General features: G+C 41.5%; 2 protein-coding genes across 6 annotated transcripts in view; both read left to right on the top strand.

Annotated features, from left to right (window-relative positions):
• The window catches only part of adgrd1 (adhesion G protein-coupled receptor D1), a 31,443-nt gene extending 29,693 nt beyond the window's left edge, over positions 1–1,750 (top strand). For all 3 annotated transcript variants that reach the window (XM_086112439.1, XM_086112438.1, XM_086112437.1), the window contains one exon: positions 74–1,750. In XM_086112439.1, coding sequence (XP_085968565.1) covers positions 74–169 — 96 coding nt within the window. In that variant the 3' untranslated portion in view covers positions 170–1,750. The remainder of the gene's footprint in view (positions 1–73) is intronic.
• Positions 1,751–2,343: 593 nt separating this feature from the next.
• ulk1a (unc-51 like autophagy activating kinase 1a) lies at positions 2,344–14,682 on the top strand. Of its 3 annotated transcripts, none has more exons than XM_086111810.1 (27): positions 2,344–2,900; positions 2,978–3,070; positions 3,447–3,488; positions 4,339–4,371; positions 4,459–4,495; positions 6,380–6,553; positions 6,734–6,807; positions 6,890–6,991; positions 7,822–7,880; positions 8,821–8,903; positions 9,419–9,469; positions 9,555–9,643; positions 9,736–9,892; positions 9,990–10,050; positions 10,248–10,337; positions 10,480–10,596; positions 10,677–10,813; positions 10,890–10,990; positions 11,380–11,480; positions 11,594–11,709; positions 11,850–11,975; positions 12,662–12,816; positions 12,942–13,114; positions 13,213–13,331; positions 13,485–13,642; positions 13,723–13,858; positions 13,976–14,682. In XM_086111810.1, exons 1-27 carry the CDS (start codon positions 2,811–2,813, stop codon positions 14,017–14,019), a joined length of 2,718 nt encoding a protein of 905 aa, XP_085967936.1. In that variant the 5' UTR covers positions 2,344–2,810; the 3' UTR covers positions 14,020–14,682. The 3 variants fall into 3 exon arrangements, with proteins under 3 accessions (XP_085967936.1, XP_085967937.1, XP_085967935.1); XM_086111811.1 differs by having other exon boundaries at positions 2,345–2,900; positions 11,383–11,480; positions 12,939–13,114; XM_086111809.1 differs by having other exon boundaries at positions 2,347–2,900; positions 12,939–13,114.
• The last annotated feature ends 2 nt before the right edge of the window (positions 14,683–14,684 follow it).

Raw genomic sequence — 14,684 nt, 5'->3', positions numbered from 1 at the left:
ATGGACTGGACCAAAGAGCTGTGCACCTGTTAACGGCCTGAGCTAAATACTCTCCCTCTCTCCTATCTTGTAGATGAATGGAAACAAGGACGGTGTATCCCCCACTAAGATGAACACATGGGACAAGAGCACCAACTCGGCCAATCGTATTGACCTCTCGGCAGTGTAGACCACCGCAATGTCAGTGTGCGGACACCAGTGTAGAATGACACGCAATGAACGGAATATTTCCACACTATTTCATATGATTAACCGTCACCTCAGTAGAGTGAAAGGGATGCCAAATGGGGTGATCTGTTGCTCCAAATCCACTCTAATAACTGCACCTTATTAGTGTCTCATTAATGACATATTGTGTTCCCGCAGATCGGGGTCGAGATTTCAGAGGTCAGTGTGGTCACAGTGTTATAGCATTATTCAGTCTCTGACTACGATGCTCTGTGCAGCAGAGTGTCTTTTATGTTGACTTGTCTATTTGTTCACCACAGTTCATTTGGTTCAAGTTTATTTAATTTGCAGATGTCAGTTGTCTCACAGAATACGATCTCCTACTTTGAAAGGCAGTACCTTGGTCAGAGAACAACAGGGAGAGTGACCTAATTTCCTTTGAGTTTAGCTCCATGCCTTCAAAACAATAGCACATAGCTTTTGGAGATGTCACAACACAGTCAACTGCATAATAACACACCATGAGGCTGCAGTAAAATGAACTCTGTGTTATTCTGATATGATGTATTTATTTTGTGATATGAGGATCTGTTTCATGTCTTTTATGATGTGTAGCAGCTGAACAGCGAGCTTGCTGTGAGTGTTTTGTTTCCTCTTTTGAAATGAGTTGACTGGTATTTAACAATACCTCACATCTTGGCAAGATGCAGTATGGTATGTTCTCTTCAGAATAACGAATACTTGTGTGTTTTGAACACTGTTCTGTGAAGTTTTACAGTGTGTTTTCAGTATTCCTAGAGCGATATTTCATGCTTTTTGTACATTGAGGCTGAAATGTTATGTAAAACAGGCAGCACGGTGGCCGACTACCGGTAGTTAGCACATCCACATAAAAGTTCTGAGGTCGTGGGTTTGTATCCAGACTCCGGCCTTCCTTTGTGGAGTTTGCCTGTTCTCCCCGTTCCTGCATGGGTTTTCTCCGGGTACTCCAGTTTCCTCCCGCATTCCAAAAACATGCATGGTAAGATGATTGAGTACTCTAAATTGTCCGTATGGGTGTGAATGTGAGTGTGAATGGTTGTTTGTCCATTGTGCCCTGCGATTGGCTGGCAACCGATTCAGGGTGTCCCCCGCCTACTGCCCGGAGACAGCTGGGATGGGCTCCAGCACCCCCCGCGACCCTAGTGAGGATCAAGCGGTTCGGAAAATGGATGGATGGATTGTCTGGCAACCATTTCAGGATATACAGTACTCCGCCTCTCGGCCACCGACAGCTTGAATAGGCTCTGGCATACACATGATGGATGGATGTCTACAACTGAATGCCATAATAAAATTGTTTTTTATTCATAACTGTGAGAATGACGGGAGATGACATCAACATGTCATGAATCTGTCTCAACACTGTACCAACAACAGCTTTCAGAACAAAAAGAAAAGGATTGCCTGTGAGTGTCTCAGCAAGAACTCACGGTTAATATTGCAGACATTCAATTTTGTATCAGACCTTCATTGGTTTTTATTATGGTACTATGGTTTGTGCTTTCACTTATCCTTATTAAAACGATTGAAAAAAACCGTGCCATATTCTATAATCAACAAAGTGTTAATGTACTGTATGTGTGTCCTTTCTTGATACAACCTGGCTGTGCACAACTGCGAACTAATTAGATTGCATTCTTTGGTGACCTCACTGTGGTAGATGTGGAAACATGTTGACAACTACAACACACAACAAAGTAGGGTTTCTATGATACTGTTTTGTTTGAGCTTGATTATTAGTATTAATCACCGGAGCAAATTCCTGAAACTGCAGAAGCACCATGAATAGTGGTGGTGCAGTGACACATGCGTGCTCCAACAAAGTCGACATCACCATATTCTCTTTGATGACACATTTTTATGGACATTGTTTATAGTCGACATTTCGATTGACTGGTGGAAAATGTACACAGTTACTTGTCATCAATTAGACTCCAGCTTCTTAAAGTACTCCGGTGCTATGCGTAAATATATCTGAGAAGAAGCATGCTTTTTACATAATTGTTTTTTTTCAACAATGTATCGACATTCCCTAACCATTGAGTACCTGTAGTACTGTACCAAAGTTTGCTTATGAGTCTCTAATTTACAAGGTGTCATGAACGCAACGCCATCAAACACCGACGACTGGTTTTGCGCATGCTCATTGGTAACATGAGCGGCGACAGGGAATCGGGAGCAATAAAAGGTGAAGAGAACGCCAAACAAGTTAATATATGTTCCTTGGTGGAGTACAGATTGTTGACTGTACTAATGCGTTTTTTTTTAGTTGTTGTTGCGTGCTGAACAAACGGGGGAACTCGTTCAAAATATTCCAAGAAAAAAAAACATTCTCGGTCTGGTTACACATCTTTATTTATACCCTGTCGCACGTGTTTTATTATTTTGGTTGGTTTGTTTTTGTCGAGTGACAGCAACGTTGTACGTTCGTCGGCGACATTGTCTTTAATGATAATGCTAACGCCGTGTGAGGATTCTCCCATTGGTCATTAAAATGGGAATGCACTCGTTCAATGAAGTTTTCGAGGCGCTGTGTGTGTGCTTGCGTCGGTGATCCACCAGCCCGCTGAGCCTGCCTGGAAAGGATACACGTACAAGGCATGGAGTCTGTTGGGAAGTTTGAGTTCAACAGGAAAGACCTGATTGGTCACGGCGCCTTTGCGGTTGTGTTCAAAGGACGACACAAGGAGGTAAAGTAATTGATGTCATGATTTTCAACATTTTTCTAATTTAGAATCTTACCTAATACGTCCTTTTGTTTGTCAAGAAACATGATTGGGAAGTGGCTGTCAAGTGCATCAACAAGAAAAACTTGGCCAAATCCCATTCTCTACTTGGAAAAGAAATAAAAATTTTAAAGGTAATCAAGAATTGTCTGTGAATGTCCAGCGAAAAAAAGAGAGAGAACTGAATGTCAAAGTAATCCCTACATATTTTATAGCTATTGCACCTAGGTCTATTTGGAGACATAGTAATGTTTTGCAATGCCAACATATGAAAGTGCATCATCATGCTTTTTGTGATCCATGACATCACCTTTGATGTTCTGTAAAGAAAATATAAATGACCTACAGTTAATGCCGAGAATAATAATAACCTCTCCATTTGGTTTCACTTCCCTTTAGAAATCACGCTTGTAACATTTGACTGCAACTGCTCGATTAAAAGCAATACAAGAAAATAAACTGATTTTGTTTTTATTCATGACATGTCCTCTTTGGGTGTTTTTCCTCCAGGAACTCAAGCATGAAAATATAGTCAGACTATTAGACTACCAGGTGGGTTTGATTTTCTTTTCCACTTTACCCAAACCACAGCACTTTTTACCATTTGATGCCATGAAGTTACAGTTTGCTGAAACATTAGGTGTTATACATACAATACAGAATATATTGTTATGTATTCTATGTTTTTGGTGATCTTTAAGGCATCTAGAAGTTGAGTAGTGAATTTTCACTTAGGAATATAGAAACCACAGAAAAATGAAATAACATTTGAAGCAGGCCCCAGGTAGGAAAGGGAATTTGTGAACTAATCTCCTATTTGTGGCAGATGGACAGTTAAGCAATGGCTTCTAAATTATTTGCCCGCACCAGATGGACACAAGCATGACTTAAGAATTTACACTCTAGGTCACGCTGCAAGACACTTTTTAAGACAGTGATCACCAGATGTTAACCTGCTGCTTTTCTATGAGTAAGAGATGTTAGTATCAGTCCAAAACGTATTTTGTGCTGGATTTTCCCCGTAGCTTTATGTTTGTGCCAAAAATGACAAAGTAAATTTTGCTTTTCCTCCTCTTCATCTGCCTCCCATGTGTCAAGAAGAATGGCACCTTATACTTGTAACCCTTGCACTCTGCTCCATCTCACATCTTCACCTCACATGTGACTTTTTCAATGTCTGGACAGACGTGGTAATTGGTTTGCGGGGCGTTGTGGGGGCAATGGGTTCACAGGCACCTGTCGGTCCCACACTATGTAAACGTGGTCTGTACTGATTACATTGTTAGTGAGTGTGGGGCATATATTCTTGGTGTCAGTGTCACATGAACGCTGAGGTACTAATGGTTCATGAATAAATCAGTTGAAAAAAATTCATTTAAGATGTATTTGTTTTCATTCACAGGAAATAGATGGATCTGTGTATCTCATCATGGAGGTATGCATGAATGTGGTAAAAAGAAAATTTCCTCCCTGACATGGCTGCATCCTCACAGTTTTTATGCAATTTCTCTTGTCTTTACAGTATTGCAATGGAGGTGACCTGGCTGAATACCTTCAATGTAAGTGTCTTTTACGCAGCACGTAATTTTTCCAGCCGCGTATTCTCAATACATGTCGCCATTGCAAGAAAAGGTCAAGTTTTGATTATTTGAAACATGTTACGAGCGGGTCTGGTCCTGGCCTTGAAGAGGTTTTGCTCTTTTCTGCGGTCTGGAGGTTGAGGTTTAAATTCTTCCTCAAGTTCACTAGAAAATGATCACTCGCATCCCTAAACAAGATGTGTTAAAAAGCTTCAGAATTGCCTTGTGATGAGGTAATTTGTCAAGTAACCATAAATGCCCATTAATTATTATTAACATTTTTTTCCTTCCCCCGTCCCCAGCCGCCATGTGATTTCCAATAGATGTAAATTCTTAGAATGACCAATGAACATGACTTACTTAAATCCCTTCATCAGGTTTCAAACAAAAGTGATGACACTGCTCAGGATATAGTTGATTTTTTTTCATTCGCTAAATTTAGCCAGTCAGTGTTGTTGTTTCAATGCTGATTTAAGTGCTTGTGTAATTCATTCGTCGTCTCCTATTTTGTAGACTTGACTGTTTTGTGTCCTTGCCAGGGGCCGTTGCCAGCTATTTGCAGCACGCTACAGAGGCACTGTGGCTCACAGAGTGCCCATGTGACCTCTCCCATCTGTCACACACTTGTCCTTGTCGTCTGGTGGAAAAACACTGGAGCCTTTAAAATTAAGCACCTTTGCAAACAAAGTGTGACGTTAATGGGACCGGTGTTCTGTCTCAGTGTTGCAATCATGCTGGTGTCTGACGTGTGGAAACAAACTTAGGAAATCAAAGACTGTCAGGCGTGAGATACTATATATTCTGAAGTAAGAGTCTGAGTGACTTTAACACATCTTGCAATGATCTGGCTCGTCAATCTGACTCTGACTGACTAGCCAGCCAAATTCTGATCATTCGCGTCTTGTGCATTGGTGACCAAAGCAATTCGGGCTGCCAGAACTCTGCCAGAAATGTGATATGCACCATACATGACCATCGACACTTCATACGTGCGGCGCGGTAATCTACCTAAATTGTGAAGAGACTGAAGCTAGCAACGAGGCTCCTTCCGCCGATCGGTTACGAGCGGATTGCTGAGGTGACGAGCGGACAGCACGAACGCTGGACAACACCGCATCTGCTCATAGTCATGGCTTCAGCGGTGAGCATGTATAGGTGCGGAAGTTGGTCAGTTTTTTCTTGTAATCCGCCGGATGTTGCTGCGCCACGGTCGTCCTTGCCCAGATGGATAGATGGTGCCGTTTCATAAAACAAAAGCCCCAAGCACCATGAATCACCTAATCTAGAATTCTCTTATGGTTTCTCAATTCCCATGGTTGTCCGCGTAACTGATAGCTTGCACTTTAAACTGCTTCAGAAGCGTGTCTCTTCATAGGTGCCATTTTCGAGATGTTTTGCACGATGTACGTACCGGCACCTACTGGGGGCGTCCCTTTATCGCCCTCTTTCACACCCACCCTTTCCACTTTACTGTGTTACGTCCGCCTTTCTTCTATATAAGCAACATGTCGGCACAACATCAGTCGGTCAAGCGGATCCGTCATCGAAGTCACGCAACGGCATTCGCAGATTTTCGAACTCGGTGCATACACAATGCGACCCGCAAAATTAAGCGGAGAAAATTTGAGACTTTTATGTGTGTCTTTTGGTCATGAAAATACAGTGTATGCCAGTAACGGGAATTTTATAAATACTCCAAGATGCTTGAAAAGCTTCAATTTAACTTTGGACATTTATGAATGCTTCAAGTATATTTCCAGACATTCCGTACACTTGATAGAATGGTGATTAATTGGAATGACTTCTGCTGTCTTAATGAATTACCAAGATGTAAACATACATTTTTCTCTCTCTGAACCACAGCTAAGGGGACATTAAGCGAGGACACAATCAGAGTTTTCTTCCAGCAGATTGCTCAGGCCATGAAGATTCTACAGAGCAAAGGCATCCTTCACAGAGACCTGAAACCTCAGAACATCTTGCTCTGCCATCCAAAGGGCAGGAGGTCCACTTCTATCAACACCCATGTTAAGATAGGTAAAGCCACACCAGAGATTTGTAAGAGTAGAAGGAAATGTTTCAAAGTGTCTGACTGCAGTTGTTAAGGAATGTTTTTCTCATGTTAATGGGATATAACCCAACCGTGCCAATACAAACATGCAACACACTATTTTTTTTATATGCTTTTAATCTCACCAATTCTCTCAACCTCAACAGCTGACTTTGGCTTTGCGCGTCATCTTCAGACAAACACCATGGCAGCAACTCTATGTGGCTCTCCCATGTACATGGTGAGTTTGTAAGGTCTTTGCATTGTGACCTCTACTCAAGCATTGTGATGGTACTGAGCTATTCAAGTGTTTCTGGACACAGGCCCCCGAGGTTATCATGTCCCACAGTTATGATGCCAAAGCTGATTTGTGGAGCATAGGCACCATTATCTACCAGTGTCTGACTGGAAAGGCACCATTTCATGTGAGTAAAACCAAAAAGCATGCTCATGAGCTCGGACAAAGATGTCAGTCTCCTGTGTACTTTTCGAAGCAACATTTGCTGGAGTCCGTTACATAATATCCGATGACTCTGCTTTGAGATATGCACAGTTCCTAGAAAGGATAGTCTCATGACTGCCAATGTAAAACTGAGCATGATGCATGCTTTTTCTAAACACGAACATGATACATCACACGCCAGCTGCCTCACACCCTCCCTGGTTTATGGTGTAGTGTGGAAAAAAATAGAATGTTCATTCGGAAAGACTGTTGTTTACTGGGTGGGGGACATGCACAAGTGGTTGTGAGCCTCGAGTAAATATTGCTACACAACACTGCTTTTACTTTTGTGTCGCTCACGTGGCTACTGAAATGAAGCTGCTGTTTGTGAATCGCTTACACATTTATTTATGGGTACAAGGAAGCCCGTGGCACTTGATTTTGAAACGTATTACACACAGTTAAACTAACCTTCCCCATCTATAAAGGTTATTTTTCCAGATATTTAGAAGGAAGTCCAGATAGCCATTAATCGAATCTAATGACAGTGATGATTTATCAAGCAGTATCAAACATGACATTTTTTCCTTGTGAATTATCAAATACTTCATGCGTGGACTATGTGTTGCCATGTAATGTTTAAGTCAAACGTTTTTTTTTACCATTCACACAAGACAAACATTGTTGCAATGATATGCACTGAGGAAAAAAACAAGGGTACAGTTTTACATGTGACTGTGACCACGATGCTGAGTGTTTGTGTGTGTATCTATGAGTTATCTCTTTTTAATACAGTTGAATATTATTGTACAGGCGAACTCACCACAGGAGCTGCGCCTCTTCTATGAATTCAACAGGACCCTTGTACCAAGGTCGGTGCACCTCTTAGACTGTACACAACAACTATGCTGTCTTGTTCAGCACAATTTGTGCATTTTTTGTTGGCATAACGCCCTTGACTTTACTAGTTTGTGTGGCGTTTGGCCATGCTTATCTTGTACTGTAATAAAGCCAGTGATAAGATGGCCAAAATGTGTGACGAGGCAAGTTTTGTTATTTTCATGGAGCTTTCTATATATAACCTATCTGGAGCTGCCAGCTAGTGGCCTGCACTGCTATCATTTTCCATTTGACCCAGAAAGCGATACCTACAAACACACTCTGCAATGACAATAGCCATTCGTGTCTTACGGCCCAAATCTTTGCCCTGAAACTAAAAATTAGCAAGAAAATGACACATTATATTGCTCACATGTTAAACAACAAAACAAAAAAAAACCAGATGTGCACTTTAAAACCACACAAACACAGTAGTGCAGGTACTGTGAACATACTATAGCATCCATCCATCTATTATCAGAGCCGCTTATCCTCACGCGAGTTGAGGCCATGCTAGAACCTATCCCATCAGTCTTCGAGCAGTAAGCGTTGTACACCGCGAACTGGTTGTCAGCCAATCGCAGGGCACACGTTGCAAACAACCATTCACACTCACAATCACATCTAGGGAAAATTTTGCGTTCCATTAATTTCCCATGCATTTTGGGGGGGAATGTGGGAGGAAATTGGTATCCACGCAGGCACACAGGATGGCCGTCACCCAGAATCAAACCCGTGACCTCTGTACTGTGAGGTGGACGTGCGAACCAGTCGAACACTGTGCCACCTCACACTATAGCTTAAAATACCAAACACCGTCAACAAATTCTAAACAATGTGTTGTCAACCTGAGCTCACTTTTGTTCTGTGTAGGATTTATATCATCTAGACATCTCTGTTTGTATAAAACGGACATGTTTGTCTTTACCTCAGCATCCCCAAGGAGACATCAAGTAATCTCAGACAGCTACTGTTGGGACTTCTTCAAAGAAACCACATGGATAGGATCAGCTTTGGTAAACATCTCCCTCATTAAAATTGAGTGGCTTTTCATACTTTAATATTTTGGGAGGACAGGACTCATTACTGCTAATTCTTTTCTTCTCATTCACTTTAAATTCACAACCCTTTTGTCACACTAATAATATAACTGTCTAGGTGTTTTTTGTTTGTTTTTTTTCCCCCCAAAAGTCAGATTTTTGCAGGAAATTACTCTCCATAGTCCATTGCAGTCATTGCAAAAATGGCCATCTGAAAGAGCTCATCTGAATGTGATTGGCTCCTTGAAATTGGCCCTTTTTGTAACATCGCCATTGGATTATGCCATAATCCAATGGCGACTCTCCATAATCATTATGGAGAGTCATTTCCTGTAGAAATCTGATTTGGGCCAAAAAATTACCGGAAGTTAGGCAATTACATTATTAGTGTGACGATTTATTCTAAAAATAAATGTCTTTATTTGCTTCCCAAAGCCTTGTTCATGTGCTGTATTGTAGATTCACTTGCCCCGACCTCTTTGCTTTTGTAGATGAGTTTTTCTATCATCCTTTCTTGGAGACAAGCTCGGCCTCTCGGCAATGTATGTACTTGATCTTGCTTGGTTTATTACACGAAATCAACTATTGCACTCCCCACTTTATGACGAGCACATTGTTTTTGAACAGGCTCTCCAACTCCGATCTGCTTCTATCCCAGTTCTCCCTCAGGGAGCTCTTCTAGCAGCTCCTCCACGTCCCATCCAGCCTCTCCTCTAGTGGGTACTCTTTAGACAAAAATGTCCTTTTAATTAAACAAAATTAAGTGACTTTTTTTTTCTCAATTAAATCACTGTATATAATTTTTCAGCTTTCCAATGGAGAGAAGCATCGCCGTCAGACCAAATTGAAAAGCTCTCCTGTGTCAGGCACTGTTGTCTTCCAGTTGAAAGAAATAACCAGTCAAGAAAGCAGGAACAGTTCATCTTTTCCAGAAGATTATGTTATGGTGCATCACGAGTCTCCCAGTAAGAATTGCACTCACACAGTACCTCACACATCTCACAACAATTCATTTAAAAAAGACTACTTACCCTATTTATGTATTATTTCACTGCATTAAAGGTGAGTACACATGGGAGGAAGACAGTGGATCACCCGTTGAAAGTTGTCTGATATACACTGGGTGAGGCTGGAATGTTCTATTCAGTGGACTTGCTGTAGCGTGTGTGTGCGTGAAGATTTTGTAGGTCACGGCGAAACATTAATTAATTCATTTCTTTTATTTTCATTTTGGAGATAACTCAAGTGATGAAACATGCCTAACATAAATAATTGTCAGCATTGAGGATGGTGCAAATATGTGTGATATTTTCTCAACAGAAGCCCACTGATGACAGACCGAGTTCTTGAAACAATTTGCAGGACACCTCCATCTTCTCCATTGCTGCATTGTCACTCCAAACCTCCATGGTAAGATCGACTGAGATGGGTTTTGTCAGCCTAAATAAGAAAAAAAGTCTTCTGAGATGTTTGAATGAGTTATTCGTTAGCCACTCCACTTCTTATTTCATTGTTCTGTATGTGTATTTTTGGTACATTTTCATCCGTACAGGAAGCCTGTGCTATGTGTCCGCAGCCATTCAGAGCCTATTCCTGTCCCAACTCAGATCCACAACTACCAGCGAATGGAGCAGAATCTGCAACCTTCCGGCTCACAAGGTTCTACCAGGTATAGCGGCACTCCTGTTTCTGATCTCTCTACATATCACTCACAGGATCTTCTGCGTGACTGTTTTACACATACTCCAGGGTCCGCCTCTGTTGTGCTGGCTCTACTGAAAGTTCCTCACTGTGCGGAGGATCTGGACCACATGATTCCTGCCCCGCCACCTACTCCCCAAGTCCGACTAGAAGAGGTGCCCAGGCACCCCAGTCCTCGCCACCTGGTATGAATCAATCCACTGAATCACATCTAAACTCAACAGATGAGGTGCATGATGCCTTCGATGTTCTGTAATCTAGTGGGAATTACCCAAAGGACGTCAGAACATACTCTACCTCTTTGTACAAGAACTGAATGTCCCATGGAGTCTCCTAACAAGAGGGACAGCCCCAGCCACGAGGTCAGACTATAATGTGTGTGTGTGTGTGTGTGTGTGTGTGTGTGTGTGTGTGTGTGTGTGTGTGTGTGTGTGTGTGTGTGTGTGTGTGTGTGTGTGTGTGTGTGCGCGCGCGCGCGCGTGAATACACAATTACATGTAAATTATACGTTTTCATTAAATCACTGGACACACTTAAGCCACATTGTGCCATGGTGTGCAGTTTTCATTTGACAGTCAATTAATCAACTCTAAAAGGAGCAAAATATTTTGTGTATCACGCAAACTGAGCTGAAACAAGTTGAATTTAAAAATAAAGAAAACAGAATCCCAGCATAAACATTTGGTTTACGCTGGGATGTTGTGTGTTCTTATTTTTATTCATTTATTCCTTTTTTTTTAACCTTTCTTAGCAGGACACTTGCAGGATAGACGTGTGTAGCCCCAGCCTTCCGCCTGCTTTCCACACCAACTATGGCAGTAGACCCCTCAACAAAAAGGGCCGATTTAAAAGGTCAGAACAAGTTATTGTTATTGTCTGTAGTCCCAGTACGAAGAATAGCCAAGCGATTTAATAAATGATTAAATGTTCACTTCACTGGCTTTCTTTGTGTATTGAATGGCCAGATCACGGAACATTGGCAGACTGTCTGACATTTTGCTTAAAGCTGCATTTGGTGCTCAAATTCTTGAACCGAGAAGTAATGAAAGCCTCTGCTGTGAAAAGACCATGGATACCACAGGTAGTGGCCTTAATCTTAATTCAACCACAAAATGGTTTGCTGCACAGACCACGATAGTTCTGTATGTCCAAAAATTCCTTGTTAGATATTGCTGTGGCCGTTTTCTTTGTCCTTGAAACTTGACTTCTTCAAACTTATAGCTCCACCTACTGGCTGCCATACAGCGCTTGCTTCATCGGGTAGCCCACCAACTGCAGTATTCTCCTTTGGTTCTCCGGCTGTTGGAAACACTCCTTCTGATACTATGTTCCCAAGGATGCAGACAGGTATTGTTGAGTGAATGCAATTTGTCTTTTTGTCATGAATAGGCAGGCTAATGGAACACATTAAATTGTCCCTAGGTGTGAGTGTGAGCGCGGATGGTTGTTTGTCTATGTGTGCCCTGCGATTGGCTGGCAACCAGTTCAGGGTGTACCCCACCTACTGCCCGAAGACAGCTGGGATAGGTTCCAGCACGCCTGCGACTCCTGTGAGGATAATGGGATTAAAAGATGGATGAATGGATGGATAGAGAGAGATAGATATATATCTAGAGAGAGAGAGAGATTAATCTAGAGAGATCCATCTATCCATAAATCTCTCTCTCTCTCTCGAGAGAGAGAGAGAGAGAGAGAGAGAGAGAGAGAGAGTGAGAGCTATCTAAGATAAGTATAATTTCCTTTTGGGGCAAGAACAGATTAATCCCATGTACATTCATTTCAGTGGGAATGATGTCCTCAATTTATGAATATTACAAATTACGCTTGTACCTTGAGGTTCAACTGTTAACATAATATATTTTGCTTTTTTTTTTTTTTTTGCCCTGAAATGACAGAGTCATGATGAAAGCTAAAAATATTTGCTCCTTATTATTATACATTTGTTTTAGTACTGCGAAATGACCCAGTAACAAAACTTTATTTCAACAAGCTGTTTATTTCTGGATGATTCAGCTGTGTATTTTTTAACATAGACTCGCCCAACTGCACTGGCACAGCCTGGTTACTCAACAGTCCCCTTCGTTATCAAAGAAGCTGTCCAAGCAGTGAGTCTGAAGCCATGGATGTTACTCCACACTGCAATTTGGTTTTCCATCCTCCTGAGCTACCCGAAGATACACTAATGGAGGTACATATTACTTTTGCTAATATTTGGTGAAAGGAAATGCTGCGAGTTATGTTACCGAGGTTGCTGAACATGTAACTGAGCTTCCTGTAGTCATGTGTTTTATCCATTTGATACTTCGACAGCAGTTCCATACAGATGCGTTGAGTGACCTCCAGTTCGTATTGGCTTTTGTGCACTGTATCATGGAATTGGCTTCTTCAAAGGACCGGGTGGTGGATCCCATCAGCAGCCCTGAGGCTTCCTTTATAGAACACAGTCTGTTGACAGACCAAATCAGCCTCTTGAGTCGAGACTGGAGGTCAGAATATTCATTGTGAAATTTTGTTAAATACAAAGTCCAACTCTTCTCCTGACAGATTACCAAGAATGCTTTGTGGTGTCATGTTCTCCTTGCAGCTATGCAGAACAGTTATTGTTGTATATGAAAGCAGCAGAGTCTCTGTCCACAGCTCTGTGTGATGCCAAAGAAAATATCCAGCAAGGTCGACTGCTTCCTTCATCTACAGTCAAGCAGGGTGAGACTACCTTTGTTGTTGTGACCTTCATTAATCTGTGTCAATTAGTTCATTTATACGTTCCACATATAGGGATGTGAGAATTAGTCATTGGCTCTTCCTCTACAGTAATAATCATGACAAGTTGTAATAACTACTGTCTCCTCTATGAAGTGATCAAGAAGCTGAATGAATTGTACAAGAGCTGTGTTACATGCTGTCGCTCCTTGAGCAATCGCCTGCAAAAATTTTTGATGGACAAGCAGAAGCTTATGGATCACTTCACTGGACTCACAGCAGAGAAGCTCATCTATTGTCGAACTGTGCACATGGTGAGTTCCCGCCCTCGCTCCCAAATGATATGCTGCTCATATTGCATCACCGTCTTGTTTTGTTTTCAAATTGCTTTCAGGTACAATCTGCAGCTTTAGATGAGGTGTTCCACTGTGGTACCGAAATAGTCCAACGCTACCATAAAGCTCTTCTGCTTCTGGAGGGTTTGTCCCAATTCGTCACAGAGGAAAAGGACATTGACAGTATTGAAAGATGTATGTGCGAACAAGATTATATATTTTTTCTTCAATGCAATATTAGTTTCCCAGCAAGCCATTAATCCTGGGCCCATATTAATTGTTGTTATAATTATGTTATCTCTATTTTCTCAGGCAAGCAGTGTATTGAGCGACACCTCTCTGCTCTGAAAACTTAGCAGTGTCAAAGGGTTGTAGTACTGCCTTCACAGAAACTTTGTTGTCATTCCCCATTCACCTCATTGCATCGAAGAGGATGGAGCCTCCTGTTGAGTTACATAAGCACTTTTATCTTTCTCGAGGGAACGACCACTGACTGGAGTGACAAGCACACGGTCCAGCATCTGAAATCTTGACAAATGCACAGCAGACTGGACTTCCTTAGGTCTGATCTTGAAGTGAGACTTAGTAACAATGTTTTGTTTGTTTGTTGCTTGATGAGATCGATATTTTTGCTCAATATTTTTGTTTTTGTGTGTTTTGCACTTAGAAATGTCCAATTACAGGCCGTACTTGAAACAAAGGCTATAATTTAGTGGTGTTTGACAAACAGGAATCAAAAAATGCTGAACGAAATGACCAACTGCTGTAATTACGTAGCTATAATAGTGCCTTTTTCAAGGTGCATTGACACCTGATGTCAGATATTTAGAACAGTTTTAATTGAATATGTGGATACTCATTGTTACTTTATGACGCAAGTGATGTAATTTATTATGTTTTGGTTTGCTGCAGGGCATATTTTTGGATGTGTACTTTTTCATGAATTCAAAAGCACTTTGCTAATAGGTTAATGAACTAATGTATGATTCTTGTGAAAAATAAAGTGTATGTGAATTCTTTG

The sequence above is a fragment of the Hippocampus guttulatus genome, chromosome 5 (genome assembly GCF_054856545.1).
Source record: "Hippocampus guttulatus isolate MCC_2025c chromosome 5, RoL_Hgut_1.0, whole genome shotgun sequence".
In the NCBI taxonomy this organism is placed as follows: domain Eukaryota; kingdom Metazoa; phylum Chordata; class Actinopteri; order Syngnathiformes; family Syngnathidae; genus Hippocampus; species Hippocampus guttulatus.
Note: the sequence above shows the minus strand (reverse complement) of the source record. Positions and strands in the feature narration are given on the sequence as shown.

Bases quoted from the DNA above. Each gene is read 5' to 3' on its own strand.
- ulk1a (XM_086111809.1), top strand. From the start codon at position 2,811: ATGGAGTCTGTTGGGAAGTTTGAGTTCAACAGGAAAGACCTGATTGGT. The intron at 10,051-10,247 runs GTGAGGCTGGAA...TTTTCTCAACAG, and splicing joins AGTTGTCTGATATACACTGG to AAGCCCACTGATGACAGACC. The intron at 13,859-13,975 runs GTATGTGCGAAC...CTATTTTCTCAG, and splicing joins CATTGACAGTATTGAAAGAT to GCAAGCAGTGTATTGAGCGA.